The sequence below is a fragment of the Aedes aegypti genome, chromosome 2 (assembly GCF_002204515.2).
Source record: "Aedes aegypti strain LVP_AGWG chromosome 2, AaegL5.0 Primary Assembly, whole genome shotgun sequence".
NCBI lineage: Eukaryota > Metazoa > Arthropoda > Insecta > Diptera > Culicidae > Aedes > Aedes aegypti.
Window position 1 is genome coordinate 166,497,944 of NC_035108.1, and position 24,162 is coordinate 166,522,105.

Sequence of the window (24,162 nt, forward strand, 5' to 3'; positions counted from 1 at the left end):
CAGAACTCGTGTGAGACATGAATCTTCGGTATTGCCATTCATAAGGATAAAAATCATTGATTCAAAAAGTTGACAAATTTACGCATGAACGAAACGCAATTTTCGCAAAAACCTCAATTTACATTAGTTTATGAATATAAGAAAGAGAGACAATAATCATGCTTAGAAAATATTTCATCAATAAATGATGATTCGAACTTTTCACGAGAAGGATCATACCGATCAATATTACCCCGCTAATCAATGTTACCCCGGATTACGGTGCATGGGAATCTATGACTTTGATTACAGAAATGGCCACAATATGTAAGAAAGTTTTTCGCTAAGAGACTTGAGATCGAATTTTTGTTCTACTTTCACTAGACGGCCAAGGATGAGTGACGAACTTTTAAAAACTTCGTCAAATAATGATCGTAAAACAAATTGTTTGTGAAAGTTCCAAAATTACTAAAATTTTATCAATTTTTGATAATCGAGCCTGTAATCGATTCCAACGATAATAGCTGTTACATGAAGTGCCTTACGAATACTCTTTGCTGTTGCTACAGAAATTGGGCACTATCAAAGTTACCCTTATTATCAAAGACTCCCCGTTTTACGGTAATTGCAAATAATCTAACTGAGAGTTAAATGAAATGCTGCAAAAATAGATACTCGTAAAATAAAATTGTACGCTCCTAAAAGTATGACTCCATATCCTCACCTGATCCGCGATGATCTTTGATGACGGTTTTTGTCTGCGTTGGCCCAACCATCATCGGGTAGAAAACCTTTGGCCACAGTATCGCAATGCATCCCACCACCGTCACCATGATGATCAGTGTTTTTCGGGGGCCCAGAGTGCCACCGTTTGGCTCGGTGTGCCGACTATTGACCGTTGTTGCCATTTCGATGGATGGCAGCAGCAGCAGTTTCTGGAACTTCCGAACCGACGATTATCACACTCTTACTTTCTTTCCTGCGTTTTTATCGATTCCACTGTGGGGAAGATGCCGTTTTGCCTCCCGTTCACTAACAAATGCCTTTCTAGCAGAAAAAAAAACTTTCAGTTTTCACCTCTATTTTTGCTGCTTGCTGTCGAAAGATACCGGGCCCCGCAAGCGTTTCAATAATTTTCACTCAATTTTTCCTTTTCGCGCACCACTGACCGAAATGACTAGGTTATTACTTGTTGGTTGTTTTAAGTGCACTCAATTTAACCTTTCTTTTCGATTCACTTTCTTGCTGCAATCACGTTCTTTGCTCCGTTTTGGTCATCAATTGTTACATAATCCTCGGAGTATGGAAAATCGTGTAAACTTTTTCTTCACACTTTGGTCACATTCTTGCGCCTCATTTGATCTCCCATGACCACTTCGCTTTTCTTCTATCTATTCACCTTCTTCTACAGAGTATGCTTGCTTGCTACGCAAAAGATTTCTGCTATTTTCGTTTCAGCTTATTTGCAAGGTTGGAAGAAAATCACTTCTATAGATTCGGTGTAAAAATAGAAAAAAATGGTTATGATTTCATCAACGTGATCGACCGTCTTTGTCATTAACGGATTCAGACCGACCGATAATGCGACACTTTTTCTTCGGCTATTCAAGCAGTTTGAATTTGAAATCCGAAACTTACGCGTCAGCGAACATGTAAAAGCTATTACGTATACAGTTAATCTCCTGATATCTATAAATAACACACAGAGTCCCTCCGCTGCCAAGTTTTGCAAGGAATATTTTCTCCAAAAAAGCAACGTTCCATGCACTACACCTACACCAACTCTAATTATAATCAAATTTATTTCATTCGTAACTTTTTCGTGAGATGCAAATTATAAATGGTCGAAGCACTATGAACTACCAAACCTCATTTATTGCTAAAAAGCAGCGAAGCACAATTAATTATCTCGCCGAGGGACTCAAACTAAAACCACAGGACCGGAACTGGCAAAAGAAAAAAAAGAGGAACTGAAGGAGGAAAACCTTTTCTCCTTGAAGGAGAGCGTGAATCGTATGGGTCAAGCGACAACGACAGACTAAAATTATTTTTCAAAAATTTTACTTTTAATAAACGGGAAAATCTGAGCGTCGTTCTGACCGGCCACAGACTGGCACTATGGGCCAGAAATCAAAATTTCGCAACGAAAGTTCTAAAAATTGTGTACGATTGTATGCAGATGATTCTATCAGATTTATCATAATATTTCAATGCACTTTTCGAGTTGAATTTTGTATAAACGAAAAACCATCCAGTAAGTAGATGAAAAACCATAGTTTTGAACATATTTTAAGAAATTACAGTGCAGTTCTGAATAATAGCAGCGCATGTCGATTTTCATACAAAATGCTCAACTTTGGCATACTCTAGTTTTGTTCCTTCTCAAGCAATCGAGATGAAATTTTCTCCACAGAACTACATATATGCTCAATATTGTAATCACAAAATATAAAATTTCTCCCTGCTGAAAAGTGAGACATGTGAAATTTTTCAAAACAATAGCATTTTTTCATTATATTTTTTTTTCTTTTTCAAATATTTATAACATGTTTGGTATGGGTGTACGTTTGTCAATTAGGTGAAGATTGTTCAAATAGAAAGTGATATAAAATTTGAGAACTCAATGCCAAGCTGAAATTTCAATTATTAAAACTTTTATTTTTTCGAACAATTTCACCTAATATTTCACTTTCCGGCAGGGGCTCAGAAAAATATGATATTTTTGGTTACCAAATTGAACATATTTGTAGTTCTGTAGAGAAAATTTCAGCTCAATTGCTTGTGAGGGAACAAAACTAAAGCATGCCAAAAATGAGCAGTTTGTATGGAAATCGGCATGCGCTGCTATTATTCAGAACAGCACTGCGTATAAAAGATAAAAGTCAGTGAATGAATTGTTAACCGCGCGCGTAATTATTGCCTTCGCTTTGCTTTGAAATTTTCGAGAACATTCTCCGTTTTGGTAAGCATTGTCACATGACCGAATGTTAACCATGCAGTGTTGTTAGAGTTATAACGTAACTGATTTTAGTTACGTAATGACCATTACGCAACACTTTTTCATTACGCAACTGTTTGGAGGGAGGTAGGCCATTTGGCATAAAGTCGTTAAGATAAAGCCGTTTGGCATAAAGTCGATTGGCATAAAGGTCATTTGGTATAAAGTCGTTTGGTATAACGGTCGTTTGGCATAATTGTCGTATGACATAATAGTCGTTTGGCATAAAGAGTCTGAAACCAAGGTTTTCTTAATTTGACATTCGTTTTTATGTTTCTTTAGACTCCCACTGACGACATAAGGCTTATTTTGGAATATATTGGTACACACAAACTTATGCTTTATTAAACATTCCCATGCTCTTGAATAAACTAAGGTATAAAACGACACATTGATTATCGACAATGGAGAAATTTTGCGAATAGTATATTTTAATTTACCCAGAGATTATCCTTCTTTCAAATATTAGATATTATTTATAATTGTTCTATCAGAATAATTTTTTGCACTGAGTCTATTGATATATTTATCACAAATATTACAAATCACAGAAATATCATAAAAGAAGGGTAGCTTTCGAATACTGGTTCTTCTTTCTATATATGATTTAACAACAATTGAGGGGTCGAAGCGCAAAGGATTTTAAGTGACACTTTGGTCGGTTCTAAGTTGTAAAATACTGTTTCTTAGCTTTTCAACGATGCTCTTAGGTGATTTCAACAAATAACATAATTCCTAAAATGTTTTCTTGGTTTTTTGTACTTCGTACAATTTGAATGGAATGAAAAATTGATGAAAAAACCCCAACTCGTTCTTCTGAAAACACAAATTGGTCACACCTTTTTGCTGCTAACGCCCTTAATGGATCATTAAAATGACCAAAACGGCCGCTATGGAAAGCATAGATAGCGCCACCGTAGCCTTGAGTGTTTGACAGAACAGCAATGCTGTCACAATGTTAAATCCCATATACAGTGGCGCTTTTGTTTTGATGCGGTGAGCACTTGCAAAAACTACCTTCAATGATCCATTATATTTATTACAATTGTTGATTTAAATTGAATAAATCATCTTTTTTTAAACATAAGCTGTTTTTGGATCTATATTGTTCAGGTAATTATTGATTGCGAAGCTGGAGTTGAACTTTCTAATCATCAAAATCAATTGCGGCAGTTGCTCCGATTACACTGAACGTAATATTTGCTTTACGCGATGCTACAAATGTTGTAGGCATCTAATCTTTTTTTTATTTATTATATTTATTCTTTTCGACATAGACGGTTCTTTAGAGATAAAGGGGACCGGGGCAGTATGGACATCCTAAGGAATTTGCCTATTTTGACTGTATAGACATGAATATTATACTGCTTTTCATGTGCAGTATGACTTTTAAAGTTCTTAAGCATTTATTAAACATTGTTGTAAAATTTTGAAAAAAAATATTTTGTTTCCAAAAAAAGATATAAAAAAGCTTATATTTGGTAGTCACCATCAAGCTAGCGGGGCAAAGTGGAAACCCCCATGGGGCGGTATGGACACCTTAACGTTTATAGAAAAATTGACCTGCGATCATTCCCAGGACCTCGAAAAATGAAGTTCATATTCAGGAAACCATAGTGATAGATCACTGTGCCACTGAAAACACGATTAAAACCAATTTACGACATTTTTGGTAGTTATGCTTTCAATATTAGTTTTTATCAAGAATCAACGATTCTCACCGATTTGTAGTTCCGCATCATAATCATTGCATTAAACGCTAAATATTTTTGGATAGTTTTGTGTATTAAGTTACATTTCTTTCTCTTTAAAGTGTCAGCTCTACTTTGTCACCCGGTGTCAATATTGTCTCAACAGTATAAGAAAATTTTTTATAAGTTTTTTATTGTCTTAAAGTAGCAGAAAAAAAAATGTACTATATTTTTTATTTGACATTAATAATTGAAGATTCGATCAAGAGTTACATTTTTGGTCAACTTGTCAAACCTTATTTGGTGAGATGTGAATGTTATAATTTTCGAACCCAATAAAATTATGCTCAATTTTTTGGTTTAAAATCAATGTTTAAAACAATTTTTCTTGAATTTTAGTAAGAACTTACTTTTTTGAAAGGCAACTGAAATATTGTTTGAATCTAAAGTATAAAATTATTCGTATATTTAAAGATACAGGGGGTGTCCATTACTGCCCCCGGTACCCATATATTAATAAAAGACAATACGAGTAGTGGTTGATCCTTCGGTAGTGTCGCTTGCCCCTGTTACGCGTCTTTGTTTGGGCAAGCTTAGTCTTGAAGAGACGAGCATCGATGATTTTAGTGTTTTCCCAAGCAACAATGAAAGCTGAACAGCAAGAGTATCTGCTGAACATTGGCTGATTAATGGTGTACAAGGCTGAACACCGCGACAGCTGAACAATAATTTAAAGAAGAGCTAATTAAACACTCTTATTCGGCAATATACTCAAAGCTGAACATCAAGTTGAATAAACTATTTTTCATCTACAGTTTTAACTTTTGTTCAGCCAACTTGAACTATATTGATTAAAGGTTATTTAAAGCTTTAATCCAATCAACAGCCATTGTCGAAAAATTTTTCAGCTGTAGGTTGACAAAAATATATACACCAACGTTTGGGTCAAATACTAAATTAATTATAATAAACTGTTTCAACAAACAACAATATTTCACATCCCGAAGCGGATATGCAGTAAACGCAAACGGGCCTTTATTTTGTCGAAAAAATTCTGAATTCGGCATTGATGACCTTGGGTAAGAACAAGATAGAACGCTACTCTTGATTACGCAGATTTCTTCGTCACATTTTTAATAACTGTACGAAATCGTTACCAACCTGCGTTCACAAAAATTAAATAGCAGTAATTAAGAATTATCGAGGATTTTTTTTTAAAACAAAAATCACAATACACTTTGACAGCTGACTGAAGTGTTTTTGCATAGCACTGTTATCACTTCTTCAGCCATGCAACTTTTAACATAGCCCGTATTCAGACAAGTCAATAAGTTATTCCCTTGTTGTTGATGATGTTCACACAGTCTCGTGTGGAGGTATCAAGGTAAGTTTTCTTTTTTTTTTATCTTTATTATAGTGGCTTTTCGCCCTGGGCGAGTTCAATCAAGGTAAGTGGTAAATCAGCGAATCCCATATCTCTACTATGTGCTTGAAATTGTTAATTACGTTGATAAAACCCAAAACTATAAACTTGCAAATATTTAAACATTTTTTGGTTTATTGTTGAATAATGGATGAATAAGCGATAGTTAAGCTTTCGAAGGTTGTCATCTGTTCTAAAAAAAATTATCGTTATTGAAAAGGGCTTCAATAAGCGCATGCTAGACCTTCATTCAGCCTTCCATATAGCTTCAATTAAGCTTATGGCTGAATACAATCGCCAGAATTAGATGATTAATAGCTGAACAACAGTGTGTGGAGGCTATGAACAGCTTTCGTTCAAACTATTTGAATTAGCTATAAAAGCGGTTGAACAGCTACAATTTGTTACCTGGGTTATTTCTATTGTACTAATAACAAGTTCTCTTTCAAGAGTGCTCCGGTAAATCCAAAATCAATACATACTATTATTTCCATTACCAAATATGCTCTAAATTGTTGAATTGAACTGATCCTTATAAACACCCTACCCTACTAACACAATCTCCCTATCCCGTGACGTCTATGAAGATAGTTTGGGTTACCTGTATCTTCTTAAGACGTTCATCCCAAACGTACATACAACATACATTTATTATTTTAAATACAATTGTTTCAAAGAATGCTAGTAAAATTGATCATTTCAATTTAATGTTTTCCCTTCTATCAAAAATAGGCGATTCTTTTATTTAAACTTCCAAAAACTATAATTAATATTGGATTGTTCGAAAATTTATCAACCTAATATATTATGTTGTTTGTTCAAGTTATACTGTGATAAGAATTTTTGGCATTAAAAATTTTAAACAAAAAAATGCTTTGGTATATAGACTATTTTTGAATAAAGCTTCAATAATAAAGTCCGAATATCAAATCAAAGCATTCAATATTTTCTCTTTTAATTAATTTAACACATATTTACATGATTACTTGCAACGATAGTGCTTCAGAGTGCTTAAATATATATTGGTTTCACTATTATATCCATAATACTTCCTTTAGATTGTTATTCAAGCGCATTATTGGTAACTAAACGTTAAGGCGCTTTCGTAGACGCTCGGCCTTAAATGACCTACACTGCAGAAAACCCACGTCCGGCAGGAGCAACTTTTTTGTTTTTATGTTTATAAGTCTTCGAGCAATAGTAACTAGATTACGAATGATTGTAAAATGATCAGCAGGGTAGAAACTTAACATTATCATTAAATTTAAAGCATCGTTATAAAATTTAACCTTTAATTGATGAATATTATCAAAGTGTAATTTAATTTCCTCATGGAATTGGCTTCTGAGGTTTTTTCAAAATTTTTGATAATTTACAAAAGGGCTTAGAACCAGAGTCCGCTCGAGAAATTTTATTTAAAAAAAATGTTTCCTAATTGAGAAAATCGTTTTTTAATTTATTTTTGCAGATTCTGCCATATAATTTTCATAGCAGAATCGCGAGTGCGTTGAAATTGCCTTCTTCTAACGTTTTTAAGACGGATCAAGAGTTTAAGATCATCGTCTATAATACCAAGTTCGAATTTTACTTCAAATTTTGGAATTGAAATGTCCCTTGCACCAACAATGGAATTTGTTGAAGTTCCGAGAGCATTTGTTTGCCAAGAAATGTTAACATCGAGATTTCCATCGATGTATGTTTCATATGTATTCCAGTCGACTTGTGAATAAATGAAATTGGAGCTGATAGGATTGAGAATTGTTTAATGGGAAATTTGAAATGTAACAAGGACATGATCAGAATAAAAACAGCGTGAGTTAGCAGTTGGCTACAAAGGGGAATAGAATCGGTTGAGATCTAATCAATCGGAGAAGGATGTCTAGAAGAGAAAAACAAGTAGGGCTATCAAGGTATTGAAGTAAGAAATATCCTGAAGAGCACTCATCAAATAAAATCATGCCGTTGGAATTGCTTTGTGGATTATTCCATTTGCGATGTTTGGCGATGTTTTTAAAGTCATCAGAGACAACAAATTTGACTTATTGCGAGTCAATATTCGCAAATCAATACTGAATGAGCATAAATATAATTTACCTGATAGGTATGATTATTTAGTACGCGATCGTTAAATGAAAAATGAGAATTGTTAGAGATTCTGCCTGGGAAATTCCGGCAACAAAAAAGGTTGCAGTTCATTTGCTGCCACAATTTGCGCATACAAACTTTTTGGTATCTTCTTTCATAGGACAAACGTCTTTAGCGTAAGAGAAACCTCCGCAAATCATGTATATATCATTTATGCGGCAATGCTTGGCACCGACGGCACTGGGTGTCTGAAAATTTCCTTTATGTTTCTGGGAATGTTTCCATGTCACACGGACATCGAACATAAGTCTTACTTTTTCTAAAGCGTTCATATTATTTAGATCACTTTTGTTGAAGGAAGCTAAATAATATTTTTGGACTGGAGGAAATCCAAGTAAATCATTTATTCCAATTTTGATCTCTTCAGGTAACTCATAGTCACTCAAGAGACCTTTCAAGACGACCTTGAGCAAACGTTCAGTTTTGAAATCATAAGTAAAAAAATACGTGCTCTTCAAGATGTTTGAGAAAAAGTTCGCGATCTGTAAAGAGTTGTTTCACAGGACGCTATTTATATCATAGGGATTATATGAAAAATATGGGAGATTGAATTTCCAAACTTTTAAATCTTCGAACCGCCCAATTGAGGGCGAAATACGCGTATCTGTCAAAGGATACATACTCCAGTGTAATTAAATGGTATAGTACCAAATTCTGTTTGAATTTGCTAATAAGTATTCCACAGCTCGAAGATTTCTTATCATCGTTAAAATACAGTAAAATGCATGAGCGATATTAAAAATACTGTTTGTTTCATATTAAAGCATAATCGAATTTCAACGAAAAGATGCTTCCTTCAAAGGGCAATCGACCACTGGAAGCATGAACGTGTCGATGTCTTAAACAAAGATAAAGTGCATCCGCATCACTAATCACGACTTTTCCATGAATATTTAAGTTTGTATCACTTTTAAATTGGTTGTCTTTCATTGTGACAGTGCTTTAAGATTCGTCGCAAAATTTTGGTTCCTTGCCCATAGTGGCCTGCGGCGACACATTGCTCTGCTCAGTAAGAGAAAACCGCGCGTAGGTCTGCCACAGAAGAGCACAAACGTTTTGAGACATAAACATTCTACAAAGATTCAGCGGCGAATCGATCTCGGCTAGGACGGACGTCACAATTCTACGAAGATATATACACAATGCTCGCCGAACGCCATGTGCTACTGACTGCTGCATGCATATCTAGGGTTCGGCGCTTATTCGTCAAATTGCGCATAGTTTTTCGAAATTTTTGCATTGCATCCAGCAATCTGCTCAAAAGCTTGAAAGATAGTAAACCAGCATCCTACAAAATGATAGAATTGGACCAAACTGAGCCTCGCCCTTTACATTCGGTACTACGGATGACAGATTTGTTTCGTCAGTGAGTGTAATTTGACCGTCTACAGCGCACAAAGTTCAAGAGAGAAAAATTTTGCATGGTACGGCTCTTTGCATCTTATATTTTGACTTTACATCTCTATTGGAGCTCAGTCTCACTCGGAGATGAATATTATTTGGAGTCTTTTACCGTTGTTCACTCAAAACAAAATTATACTCATTCTACAAAATTCAAATCTATCCGCATGATTTTGTTTTGTCACCCAAAAGTTACCGCAGATCTAATGTGGACTTCGTATGGTATAGTTATACGACTTTTGCAATTAAAACAAGCGCATTGTACAATGTGAGTCGGATGTGCACAACATATTGTGAATGACACTTGGTCAGGTGCTCAAGATTTCAAAGGTCAGTAGTCTAATGGATATACAAGAATAAAAAGCAAAAATAGGTGTTTTGAAATTGAATTCACATCACAACCCTGCTAAAAATTAACTCAGAATCATTAAATCCAATAATGTTCAGTAAACTATCGTATATTATAATCAAATTATTGTACAGTCAGTTAGCCATTTTACGAGACAGTCGGTTGACGTTTTCTGGCGGGCCGCTCATTGTTATTGTTTTCAAAACTAGAATTATATATGAATGGCGCTGGTAACATTTTGTTGGCGATGACATTTTCGTTCTCTTTCTGGATATTTTTCTACGTGGTTACATGTCTGGTATTACCAGTAAATAAAATATTGTTTTCCCTGCCTGCTGATTTTAATTTTATTGGGGAAGATTGAAAAGCTCGTTGCACGCCATTAATGGATGAGCTCCTCCCAAATGTGGCACTAGAAGAAACGTAAATAAATGGGCCCGCCAGCAAGTTTCAAAGCTGGTAAACAAACAAAAAACAGATGATTCGACACGTCTAATAAAATGGCTTGTTATTCAATAAAATGTTGCCATATTCACCTACACTCTTAAAAATAATGAAAATTACTCTGGACGTAATTCTGGTTATGACTGAATGACACATGATGTAAGTGATGGAACGACACAAAAACGTGTCCTTGAAGATGTATTGAACAAAAAATGTAATTTTACATGTTAAAGGACACGAAAATGATGGAACTGTGATCGACGTTTCCCGAATCAGACACTAATGTATTTGAAATTGGACACAAACTCACGTCATTCGGCTCGCTTCTTTTATGTGCATCCCAAAAGACGTAAATCACATTATTTTTTGGTACTGTGTAGATATTCACCAACCATCATTATTTTTATCGATCGTCGATCATTTTTTTATTTGAATTAGAGCTTTCCTCAGAGTGTGCGGCATAAACTATTATTCATAAATTATTTATGTTTTACATTTTTTTTTTTCAAAACACCGCTTTCCTTTTATTTTTACTTTATTAATTAAGTAAAACTTTGAATGGCTTGACACTATAAGTGTAGATTTGCAAAAAGTTCACATTATTCAACCAATTTTGAATGGTTTGCCTCTGGAAGTTCCAGCATGAGAGTGTTCTGTAATGGTCCAGCCAATGGCGTTTTGTCATATGAGTAGAATATTATAGCACATGCTTTCTTCATGTCAGCTGTAGAAATGTTGCGTTTAGCTATTTGTTCAACAAATTTTGAATGGTTTGTATCATATCCATCCATTGAAAATATTATATTTATATGTTTATATCTCACAAATAATTACTTAACATGGTCTTATCAAAGTGAATCCTGTGACCCAACGATCCTCCCTATGTATCCTTTGTGGAGATGCAGAGGTAAGGGGTCGTCCATTAATTACGTAAGGGTTATTTGGGGGGCCGGGGGGGGGGGTGTTTGAGATTTCTTACGCGCCACACAAATTATTTTTGGTTTTCATTCCAATAACCTCGAAAATTGTCTTACGTAATAAATGGACAGCCCCTAAACACGGTCTTCAAATAGCAGAGGTTAAACACTAATATTCCTTCCCCCAATTCCACCTGACTGCAAGGACGTGGCGTTACTGCTCCTGTATAAATAGAGGCACTTAATTATGTATACTGAAGTAGATTATGGCTAATCCTAGCCAAACTTCTAGTTGATTCTTTGTGCGTCTTTACTGACTTCGGTCAATCACGGAATAATAACCATTGATATTTGTAGTCAGTTTAAGCTAACGGTTACCACAATTCGCGGTTACAAAGCGAAGTCATCAAATATCAGAAGACCACTTCTAGAGGCACGTTCCCTAACAAATAAGATATTTGTGACTAAAATGTAAAAGGAAAGATGCATGCAAATAGAAGTGGGATCTCTTGAAGAGAGGAAACTTGCAACAGAAAAATTAAAGCATAGCCTCATACAATACCATGAGTACGAACATCAGCCCCCAAAGCAAGGCAATGCAAAACTTATAAGTAAAAAGAGCTTATAGTCAATTTCCATAACGGGTTAATGAACATCCAGTAATATATATCTACGCCTAATCGGATTCGCAATATAATTCTATAAACGCATTCCACGCTAAACAAGTGTTCATCGCCCAACCCCGTAGAAGCGAGCGGTGCGATCAAAAGATCAAACATTATTCAAAATTCGCGACACTTTTTCACTATGCGAATTACGCTCCGGACAAGTTTAATCTTGATGCCATCGCCCGCTCTGCAAGAGAATAAACCACGAGCTTACCTAACTCTACCGTGAACCAAGTATCCAGAAAGTGACAAAAAGTAGAAATTTACGGTGGGCATGGCATGTTCTAAGAATGCCGGACAACAATCCTGCAAATATGGCATTCGCTCCGGATCAACACCTATTGATAGCAGCTTCGTTCAAGCAGCTTCAATGCTGTAAAAGTAACGTTTATTTTAAATAATATAATCTTAACTTAAGTAACATTTTTTTACATTTCAGTGAACGATTCCGCGCATTTTCGAAGGTTACATCTTCCACAGAACGACTAACTCATACTAAACTTCAACCGCTTATACTGACCAATCTTCTCTTTAATTCTATATAACTGTGTTGCCAGTTTCACTACAAACATCAATCGCCATCACAACACCGTGGATACGTGGAGCACAGCGAGCTTGGTGGAAAGACAATACAGTCGAAGCTTGCTATAACGACATCGCAAGGGACCGTCGTAAAAGTCGTTATAGAGAATAGTTATAACATTGAAATATATTTTAAGGGACCGAAAAGTGTCGCCTTAGAGAGCTTTTGTCGCTATAAAAGTTGTCGTTATAACGAGCTTTGACTGTATATAGAAAGAAAAAATATAAAAAAATAAATATAATACAATAGCACTTGGTCTTGTTTTGAGAGCTTGTTTTTGTTTATTTTCCTTAAGCTTGAAAATTGAAAAATCGATTCGACATAACGAATTTGAATCAATTCAGTAACATCGATGTAGAAAGCAGGGATTTTTTTTTTTTTGTCAAATGACTTGCAATGATGAGCATCAAATTAGTTTACCACGGTTGCCTTGGTATGATATCTAATAACCAGATCTTGGTCATAAAAATGGACATATACTGACAATTGATCCACAGATCTGCAATTTCATCCAACCTATTTGACTGTGTGGTTTCAGAATTATATCAATTTCACCACTGTAGTCTATCTTGAATGGCCACTTTGTGGGGCTGCGGAAGATCCAGACAACCCAGAGAGAAAATTGTTTAGGAGAAATTGCAGCGCTCTAGGTCAATTGTCAATATGTCACTTTTTACGGATGTTTCGGAGTTTCCGGTGTAAAATAAAGTTGCCATTAAAGACCATCCAAGATTTCATAGATGCAACGGTAGCATAACTATAACTCATCACTGCAAGTTAATTGGAAAAACATGCCACTCTTAAGAACAATTTTCAGGAAATGCCCACTCTTTCAGATGTTCCGGACTTCATGAAGGACCACACGGTGGGCATTAAAGATCTGACGATGGCAATGACATAGATACGATTCTTAAACAACGCATTCAAATTATTTGAATAAATTGTAGTTCTCTAGGTCAACTTTCAGGGAATGTATACTTTTCCGGATGTTCCGGATCTTCCGGAGGACCAAAAATCGCCCATTTATCACCTGAAGACGTATGCAAATTATTTGAAAGAAATTGCAGCTTTGTAGGTCAATTGTCAGCGTATGTTCATTTTTACGAATGTTCTGGATTTTCCCGAGGATTAAGAAATGGTCAATCGAGATCATACTAAGGCAACAGTGCACACTGGGTCAGGAACGGAATTTAGCCAGACAAAACCTCTGGCGCTTTAGGGGTGCATTTTATCGTGTTGGTGTCTGAGGGGACTTATTTTAAATTTATTTGTTTTTATTTTCATGATAGAAGTTTGTTGGAAATTTCACCTATATACAAAGGTATCGACCGTGATAATTACCAAGACAGCCTGTCTTGGTAGTGTCATTCTCAAAACACACCCAAGCCGTTCCCATAGGGGACGTTAGCCACAAGGAAGTGACGTTTCAAGTAATACTGTTTCATATGGTATGCCCTCTTCAACATCTAATCCAATTTCTCTCGCCGTTCCCTTACGGTACCTATCCATCTAGTATTCATTGCTTTCTTCTCCATGCTCCCTCTTACTTCGAGCAAAATAGACCGATATGCCGATAAACAAATTCAAAATAAAAAGGTAATTTCACCGCATAGGTGGCGCTGCGATGTATTTTTTTTTTAATTTCGCGTCCAATAGCTTTCACGTTTTAGGCAAAGTTTTCGAACGTGAAAATTACGACAAGTTGTCGAAGGCGACGGACAACACGCAACACCCAGTAGTCCAGCGATGAATTATTCGTTTGACGAAAAGTTTCCACTGTCTGGAGCGGGAATCGAACCCACACCCCGTGGCACAATCCGCCTAGACGACTGACGCCGCTAACCGCAAGGCCACGGAGCTCACAATTTGATTTTAATTCACTATGTTTAAAAAAAATTGAGAGAACTCGGTAAATGTTCAACAAATATCCATAATTTTTACGTTGAGTCAACAAAATCTCGGTATAATATATTATGACACGGAAGGCCACGATTACACCTAAGACAAGACATGACAGGTCAAAGTACAACAACGAAACCAATTGCCTGACAAAAAAGACTACACTGTTAAAAATAATGAAGATTACACGTCATGTAAACTTCATTCATGCAATGTAAGCATGACGTCATGTAAATTTAAGTCTGAAATCATATAAAAATGTGTTATATGTCATGTAACCACTCAGGATTCTGCTGGATTACATGACATATAATTGAAGTTTACATGACATATCATGTAAATATCCATGATACTCCACGCTCCAATTATGTGCATTATATGTCTCAGAAATTTACACGTTTCGTTCGAACTGTGTACTTCTCATTGGTCGTTTTGTCAAAAGCCTACTCTCATATCGTTGAGTTGTATTGCAACAGGGCATTTTGTTGCTAGCCTAACCGTGTTGCTAGTTCATAAATTAGAAATTTTATCAAAAGTTTGGAAATATTTTATTTTTTTTTTCCTTGTGGGGACATGATACCACTGCGACCATTAAGTTGATCTTTTGTGGTGGTAACCTCTTTGTTTTTGCCGTACTGTAGAAATATGTTACTATATGAAGTAATTATCTCCACAGCTATTGGCGTGCATCCCAATCAGGTACTACGTTTCGGATAAAATGTAGTACCTGTTTTGGATGATAGTAAATTCATTAGGCTCTAGCAAGCCTTTATCTAAATATCTACAAAGCTTGTGGTATAGTGCAACACACTTGCACAACAAATGTTCAATGCGTTCGCTTTTTAATTTGCAGAAACGACACATATCTTCTGGCAATTTACCTATAATTTTAAGGTAACATTTGCTGGGGCAGTGGCCTGTTAATAAGCCAGTATAAGTACTTAGATCGTGTTTATTGAGGTTTAACAACCTCAGCGTTTAATAGGCGTCTGGTTCGATGAATCGTTTGGACTGACGAGAGTCCATTGCGGTCTTCCAGTTTAGTTTAATTTTTGTCTTCATCCAGCTCTTTAATTGTATTTTCAGAGCACAAGAGGCCATTCCGAAGAACGGTTGAGGCCCTATAAATTGCATGGAAGAACCTTGTTTTGCTAACTGGTCGGCTTTTTCATTTCCTTCTATTCCGCATTGGCCAGGAACCCAATATAGATTAAACTCCCAAACAAGTCTTGATGTGTAAGTTCTAGACTTCAAAGCGTTCAAGGCTGCTTTGCTATCCGAACAAATACATATATTAGCATTCCTGTAGCGCCTTTTAAGGCAAACGTCAGCGCATTCAAGAATGGCATGAATTTCGGCCTGAAAAACTATTGGCCAACTTCCCAGTGCATAAGATACATTTACTCCTGGGCCAAATACTCCTGACCCTACCATGTTATCTTTTGAACCATCAGTGAAAAAAAATAATGATCCAGATCGGAAAGTTGGTCCTCCTGTGTCCCAATCCTGGCGAGTTACATCAGCAATCCAAAAACGATGATCAAAAAAGTTACTCTTCAACATATAATCTTCGTTCACTAAGTACACTGGGCTTATTTTGAAGTGCTTCAATATAGTCAATGTCCTTTTAGTTCACTATCAGCGCTATCTAAGGACCTTCTGACTCTGATAGTACTCTTAACTGCATCCATTTGTATATAGTCATGAAGTGGAAGAAGATTTAACATTGCGTTCAACGCATTTGAAGGGGCGTTTCGTATTGCCCCAGTAATTGAAATAGTAGCAAGCCTTTGTAGTTTATTAACCTTGGCTTGAGTAGCGACTTCTTTGGTTTTTTCCCACCAAAAATTCATATCATCTTCGGTTTCAGACCCCATTTTTTACCAAAGGTTCTTATAATATCCTTTTGTTTCAAATCCATTTATATCCGATGTTATGTTTACCATATGTACTTTTACGATGCTAAAATCAGTGAAAAATACTTAATTAATGCAGTATAATAAAATTTTTGTCAATTTTCTCAAAAAATATAGCCGGTAAACCTGATTTTTAAATTAGCTATAATCATCTATTGCATTGAATGAATGATGCGTACAAAAAACAACCAAATTACTATCCTTGATATTTGCATTAGTTTATAAGATTTGCTTAAAAATGATACTGGTAGCACTGTATCATCAAGGTTAGCGTCTGAACAACAACTTAATGGTTAACAATATAATAGGTCAATATATTAAACCATGCAGAAATGCTGAATTTACGCTGCTTGATTGTCTAGAGCCATGCCTTAAGAGCTTGACGGATAATTTGTGAACAACCTGTGCAGCATCAGATAGAAAAAAAAGTTCAACGTAACTGTTATTTCATTTGATTTTCTAGAGTAGATTTAAACTACATAATCACGAGACTAATTGTAAACAAAACTCAGTATTACTTTAATCATATGATATGTCATATTCATTTTATAAGTCTTTAACTGAATTTTATTCCGGCTAAATTATACATCACTATGGAAAAACAATCAATTCAGCAAGATATTCTTTGCTTTCTTTTAAATTAAGCACCTAATTACCACCTTCATTAACCAAGTCAAATACCATGCCTTCCACTCTAAAGAGTGAATGCTACTGATGTAGGCGCCACCATCGAACAGCATAACAGCGGCAAAATAAACAATTCTTATTCTTTATGACATCAAGATAGTATTGTAAGACATTTCTGGGATAAGCAGCATTCATTGTATATTCCCTGAACCTTGCATATGTTTTCTTCTTGTGTAATTCTCAGATTATTATTCTAGACTACCATCGACCATTTGCGTTAGTATGCGTCAGGGCGTAACTTAAAGCGTCCATAATATCATCCTTCCGAGATAATGTGACTATTATGCTGTAATGTTCCATTATCAGCATAGGATATGAACCATCAAGGTGACATTAAAATGATTATCTGATTAACAGAAACTGAAATGTTGTATTCAATAGCATTGTGCAGCATCCACATTGAGATTCAATGTCACTTTAGTGTAAGGGCATCATAACAGCTTTTCATATTCACTTCGAATGCGAATTTATTTCTCTGCAGTTATTAACCAACATCTGTTTTCCAATCTTCACGCTTCGTATTAAATCTCACAAACAACACTTTTACTTATTTCGTGAAAATATCCAAAACTTTCTTCATTAGAACTTATCAAGTGAACCCACGAAAACACGCCTAACGAATCAGAAACGTAAAACCAAACTAAACGAGATTGTACCAGAACGACAGAACGGATTCGCACGTAGTGAGCAATTTTCTCACTTTCGGAGTTTGCGCATTTTCCACCCTAACCCACATACCAACGCATTTCAGAAGGGAAAATTGATCGCCCATACCCCAACTGTTTAGGTTTGACAGGTAGTCGCAGGTGAGTACGCAAATACCGAAAATACGAAGAGGGACTGCCGTTCGTCGGCTTAACAATCATATGGTTTTGTATTCATCAAAACATGAGGACGAAAGAAATATACCGGCTTGATCTTCTTCTTCTTTTTGGCATAACGTCCCAACTAGGATAGAGCCTGCTTCTCAGTTCAATTCTTATGATCACTTCAACAGTTATTAACTAAGAGCTTTCTTTGCCAATTGACCGATTTTGCACGTGTATATCGTGTGGCAGGTACGAAGATACTCTATGCCTCTAATTTCCAGCCCGAATAGATCCTCGACCGGTGGGATTCGAACCCACCCTCGACCCACAGCTTAGTCTTGCTGAATAGCTGCGTTAACCGCTACGGCTGTCTGGACCCTTAACAGATCAATTATTATTGCATATGCAAAAATGCAAAAAATGTTTAAAAATCAAAATCTAAAAATTAATCTCATTTACATATTTTATCGATAGCATATCAATTTCATTCATTTCTAACATCTAAGGACTGTTCATATTATAAAGTGGACACCTTGTGCATGTAATATTTTTTGAATTTAGTGAAATCGAAATCGGTTTTCTGCACATCGTTTCACTAATATTGTACAATATTGTAATAAGAAAATAACCACAAAAATAATTGAATTTCACACTAATAAGGCACAGTCGATTTTTTGAGGTTATTTAAAACAATGATTATAACAAATTGGCTGGAAAGTTCAACAATTTATATTTTTATATATTCAAAAAAGCTTGTCTTCAAAAGCATCATCAATCAGAAGCCAATCAGAAAAATATCAAGTTAGTTTTAGAGCAACAATTTTCCAGATATCATAAAATATTTTTTTCACCGGTTTGATTAGAGAAAAACATTTTAAATTTAAATGGGACTGATATGAGTAGAATTTTTATATTTCAAGTACGTCCTGATGGAACTACTAATAAAGCATCAATATGGAAAATAGCCTATGCCTTCATAGAGTTGCTTATTTGGCCCCACATCACATTTAAATCACAATAGAAAAACAAATACTTTATTTTCAGAAGACCTTATAAAGACAATGACAATCATCAAAAGTTGGGAACACTGCTGTAATAAAATCGAATTTATTTCCATGTATTGTTTTCATAATGCGTTACTCTGGGATTACCCATCAACATGTTTGGAGAAAAACGCTTACAATTGGTTGTAGATCGGAAAATATGCGTACAAGATTTTAAAAGTATGAGATTTTTCAATAAAACGGCCACAAAGAGAAAAATAATATGCCTAAGAATGCAGTTAAGACTCGCTATTTGACTCTCTTTTATACAAATATAGTTTCTTTTGTAATCTAAACCAACTTTTAATACTATTTTAGTTTTACTTTTTTTCTGGGAGTAAAATGATGGTGATTTAGCAAATTTAGCCATAAAGGGCAAATCACTAGAATGACCCAGTGTCAGAGAACGATGGCATATTATTGATTTTTTTGAAAGAGCTATCTTAAGTAGAATGATAAATGATACAAACATATATTTTTTTTCAGGAAAATGAGGATTTTTGTAATGCGAAAAATAATACTTAACTTTGACAAACAGGTTTACTTGGAGCTTTTGAAAAAACTATTCAGGTCTTCAACCAAAAGCATTTTGTAAGATTTTATATTTTCATAACATTGTAGAGTACATAATAGACGAACGATACACAGAAAACCAAGTACGATTCTATCAAGAAATGAAAAAGATATAGCAAAAACAAAGTGTTCATTTTATAAAATAAACAGTCCTTAGGTGTTTTGTCAACACTATTCATATGGTGAAACTAACTTAAGCTATTCTTAACATTTTGTAAACAACATATTGCGTTTCATTTGCCGTAGCAGTTTAGAATGGTTACAGGTGGATTGGATGCACCTGCTTATGAGATGAAAAAGGTGTTTAATAAACTTTTAGCTATAACTGTTTACTACAGGCGCAAAGGACCTGTATCACCCGCAAAAAAGTTATCTGATATCCCTGAGGTAACTCAGATAAGTTAGATGTAAAAATATTTCCCAATGTTGTCTTGAGGAACACCAGCTTATACAGGTATTCTATTTGATTATAGAGGCCCTAAATACGTGTCATGATCTCTTTCGAGCAAGCTACAAAACTTAGTTTTTCATCACAATACAATACAATTGACTCATTCAGAATCGAACGGTTATGTTTATCTAGAACGAATGTTAGCTTGTTCGTTTGATTCGAGTACAAGAAATGGCCCGAACAATATGAGGTTAATGGTAAATTGAGGTCCAAAATCATGTAAAAATGGTTTGTATCTCATATAAATGAAGTTCACATGACACATCATGTAAACCCAGAAAACCAAAATGTATTTATAACAACCTTTTTCGCTAAACGATGCTTATATGGGCAATGTTTGACGTAAAAGATGTCGTCAAAAGGCCTTATACGTACCAAAGTGAAGGCAATATTTGCATACAATACCGAGTGACATGGTCGGAAAAATACTGAAAAAAGTGTTCCAGTATGGATCGGAAATTTAACGCACTCTGGGTTTAGTGCCCAACGAGACCGCACAGTTTCTCAAAAAGAGCTTAAAAATGACAAAATATTATTATTGTATACCACTCCATAGGATTACCACTTTACTGCCGTGAATCGCAAGTCAGTCCCATCTGCATTTTCGTCAAAATTGAGTTGAGTTCAGTTTTCAACATCTCTTCCAACGCTCTTTCAGCTACACTAATGAAATAAGGCGCCATCCATAAATTACGTAACGCTCTAGGGGGAGGGGGGGAGTAGACTCAAGCGTTACGGCTCATACAAAAATTTGAAATTTTTCATACAAAAAGCGTTACGGACGGGGGGGTGGGGGTCGAAAATTTCCAAATTTAGCGTTACGTAATAAATGGACGCTGCCTAATATGATTTGTTCGGAAAAAATAGGAAAAACAGCAAGTCAAATTGTCCCATAATGAAAAGTAATCGCATATCAGTCCCACTACAGACTTTCGCAACGTGGAACACAAATATGTGACTTGTTTTGATTTGAACATCTTTATATTTTTCTCGGAAATATATCGTAATGAAAAGCAAGTTGTGCAAGTTTCATTAAGATTGGAGCATCTTCCAACCCTCTGGAATTTTTTTAATATTCGTATGGAAAACGGGTTTGAAAACTTCACAGTCCATTTTCTCAATGCCTACTTTTTACAGATGGGACTGACTTGCGATTCACGGCAGTTTAAGAATCAATCAAAACCATTCATAAAATAAATAATCATTCCTGTTTCCAAACATTTTACCAGTGTGATCGAACAGGTTTTGTAACAGTAACAAGAGAAATCCTACATTCACTTCAATACGTTGTTATCAAGATTTTCTTATCAGTTTTACCAATTTTAGAGATTATACATTATTGGTGATATTCAAAATAGACCCCTTAACTTTTACGATGCAGTTTTACTTCGCGGAACAAGCCAAAAGTTTGTTGGAATTACGGCATAAATATTTTCAAAAAGAGACTTTTTCCATAAAATTACCAAAAGTTGAAATCTATATGAAATTTCCATTTTGTGTTTGTCTGTGTTATGACCTCAATTAAATATACTTAGCTTCTAAGCTACACACTCAAACAGAGTATGCGAGTTCGGTAAATAAAATTACCGAAATACGTCGGTATTTCACACAAATACCGATGATTCGGAAATTTAACAGTTTTTGACAGCGCATCATGATTAAAATTACTGACCTACGGTGAATTGTGGATGACCTGTCAAAAGCATTACCGAATAATCTGTGAATCGTTTGTATTACCGATGATGGTAAAATATTTAACTGAAGTTTCGATAAACGGCCTGGTAGATTACCGAATTCGGTAATTTGGACGAATGACAAATCAATTCATTGTCAATGTTTATCTTTCGGTCGTTGTATTGAAGCTGTTCGGGGAATTTCTCCAATTGAAAATGTTACAGTAATCCTACAAATATTATTGAAACAGGTGAGTTTACGGTAGTACACGTACGTTTCATCCATAAGCCAACGTTATATTGACCTTTGCAGCCCGGCCGATCCGCTGATTTTACTCATTTTCCTGTGCGCAACTGCTCCATACTTCCAACTGAAATTAAGGCGTCGATCCCAACCTCATGTAAAATAAAGAAGTGTGATTTGAGAAGTTGTCCACGTTTTTGTAATAAAGAAAATATAGCTCCGAGGAAAGCATTCTTTACGCCGAATTTACAGTTCTTCGGTAAACGATTACCGTCTGGTCGATTGTTTTGACAGCTGAGCTCGAAAATGCGAATCACCTCAAATCTGTAATTTATTCGTTTACCGAACTGTTTACCGATCAATCAGCTGTCGAGATTTCGGGAAATAGATTACCGAACTCGGTGATTTGATCTAAGTTTGTACACACATATTTTTCGTAATATTGTTTCATAGTTTTGTTAAATGTATTTAGCCTATAACATTCGAACAAAAATGTTTTGAAACGTTTTCAACTCCACAATACTTATCCCCTATCAAATAATGCAGTTCACAATCCTCCGAACAAATCAACATATCAGATTACTGATATATCGAGTTTCAAAGTTTTTGTGACTTGCCAAATTTGATTGAGAAGTTCAATTCCTTAATTCCCCACGAGTCCTTAACTCCCCATTTTACGGAACTTTTCCAAACAATCAAATATTTATATATTTTTCTATAGGCTTTTTCAACCAGCATCTGTGATAAATTTACTGGATTTAATAATCATTTACATTAAAAATTTTGATCTCAGAAAATCAATTCTTATCTGGTCAGAACAGACCCTACATTTTATTTTTGTTGAAAAATAACTAGTGAAATATGTTTTTATCAAAATCTTTCACTGTGGTGAGTTCAAGAACATTGTATCAAGGATGTTTTACATACATATTTGTTTGAAGTTTTATTTGGCTTCGTTAGAGAAGAATTGCTCGTATTTCTCTCTCCACATAAGACAACATCACGAAGTAAAAACTCTTTAGGTATTTTTAATAGTAATAAAAATAATGCATTTCCGATTTACGAAAGGTTAATCTTTATTCTCCTGGATAGGCAACATTATTTTTTTAATTATTCATGTTTTTACAAATCAACCACGGCTGGAATCGAATTTTTAGTTCCAATACAAATTTAACATGCTTAAGTTTAAAATTTCAATTTGAAATTCACTAAATCTTATCAATCAAGATTTTTGTTGTGCGCATAGAACAAAATTTGTAAAACAAAGATGCTCAAAAATAACGCGATTTGTGCAGGACTGATATAAGAGGCTTTAAAAAATGTTGCGTAATCAACACAATAATAGATTCATTATTCATTAAAAAAAATCGCAATCTTTTCTTTTGGGGTACAGTAATCAAATGTGTAAAAATCAGATTTTTATCATCACTAGTCTTGAAATGGCAGTATGGTGAAGTCGTGCCCATACTTTCTGGGACACCCTATATGCTGCACTAGAATTATTGTGGACAAATTAAGCTAAAAGCAAACATGAAAAGTATGTTTTGACGTTTCCGTAGCCAAACCTTTAAATTCATACCATTTTATATAGAAACAAACAAAATTTATTGAACGATAAAGTTTTATCTGTGAAAAAACTGTTAGACAATCGTCAATTCTGTATAAAAAATGCGATTTGAATTGTAATATATCATCGTATAGTAACAAAATTAATGATGGTATCAGGTAGGATTTCTTGCTAGAATGCATCTCATACTTCGCCAAGAAATTTAATGTCGTACACACTTGCACTGCATGTTTACGCCTAAATGTAGACTCAAATAATGGCATCAATAGTTCAGCCTGCTTCAGCAGCATTGAATGCACTCTCTCTGGGCGAAGAGCAAACATCTGATTTGTACGAATGTGTGCGTAGCAACCATGCGTGTTTGTAAACCAAAGTAACTGTAACCTAAAGCAGCTGTCAGAGATACGTACAACGGTTGAGAAGAAAATATTAGGACAAAATTTGTCTTTTAATTAAGTTTTGTTTTGCATCTCTCTGCGTCGTGATATCGATTTTTCGGGATGTGCGAATATATCACCCTTGATGTGTTGGCCCAGCACGGAGAAAACGAAAAACCCATATTTGAGTTCTTTTTAACTTACTTTTGAGTTATTTTTCTCTCCCTATTTCATTCGCTCCTTCTATTGTTGTCAGAGAGCGAAGAGCAAAACAACCCAAAAACCGAACCTTTGTGCGTTACCTCAAATTTGAGTAAGTGGCACA

At 35.2% G+C, this 24,162-nt stretch overlaps 1 protein-coding gene across 14 annotated transcripts in view; it reads right to left on the minus strand.

Annotated features, from left to right (window-relative positions):
* LOC5564765 (titin) overlaps positions 1–17,746 on the minus strand; it is a 117,706-nt gene extending 99,960 nt beyond the window's left edge. For 3 of the 14 annotated variants that reach the window (XM_021843049.1, XM_021843050.1, XM_021843052.1), the window contains exons 1-2: positions 1,848–2,022; positions 704–1,467 (exon numbers count right to left, since the gene is read on the minus strand). In XM_021843049.1, the coding sequence (XP_021698741.1) occupies positions 704–887 (184 nt within the window). In that variant the 5' untranslated portion in view covers positions 888–1,467; positions 1,848–2,022. The other 11 variants (XM_021843055.1, XM_021843053.1, XM_021843051.1 and 8 more) reach the window with 8 other exon arrangements.
* Between the last annotated feature and the right edge of the window lie 6,416 nt (positions 17,747–24,162).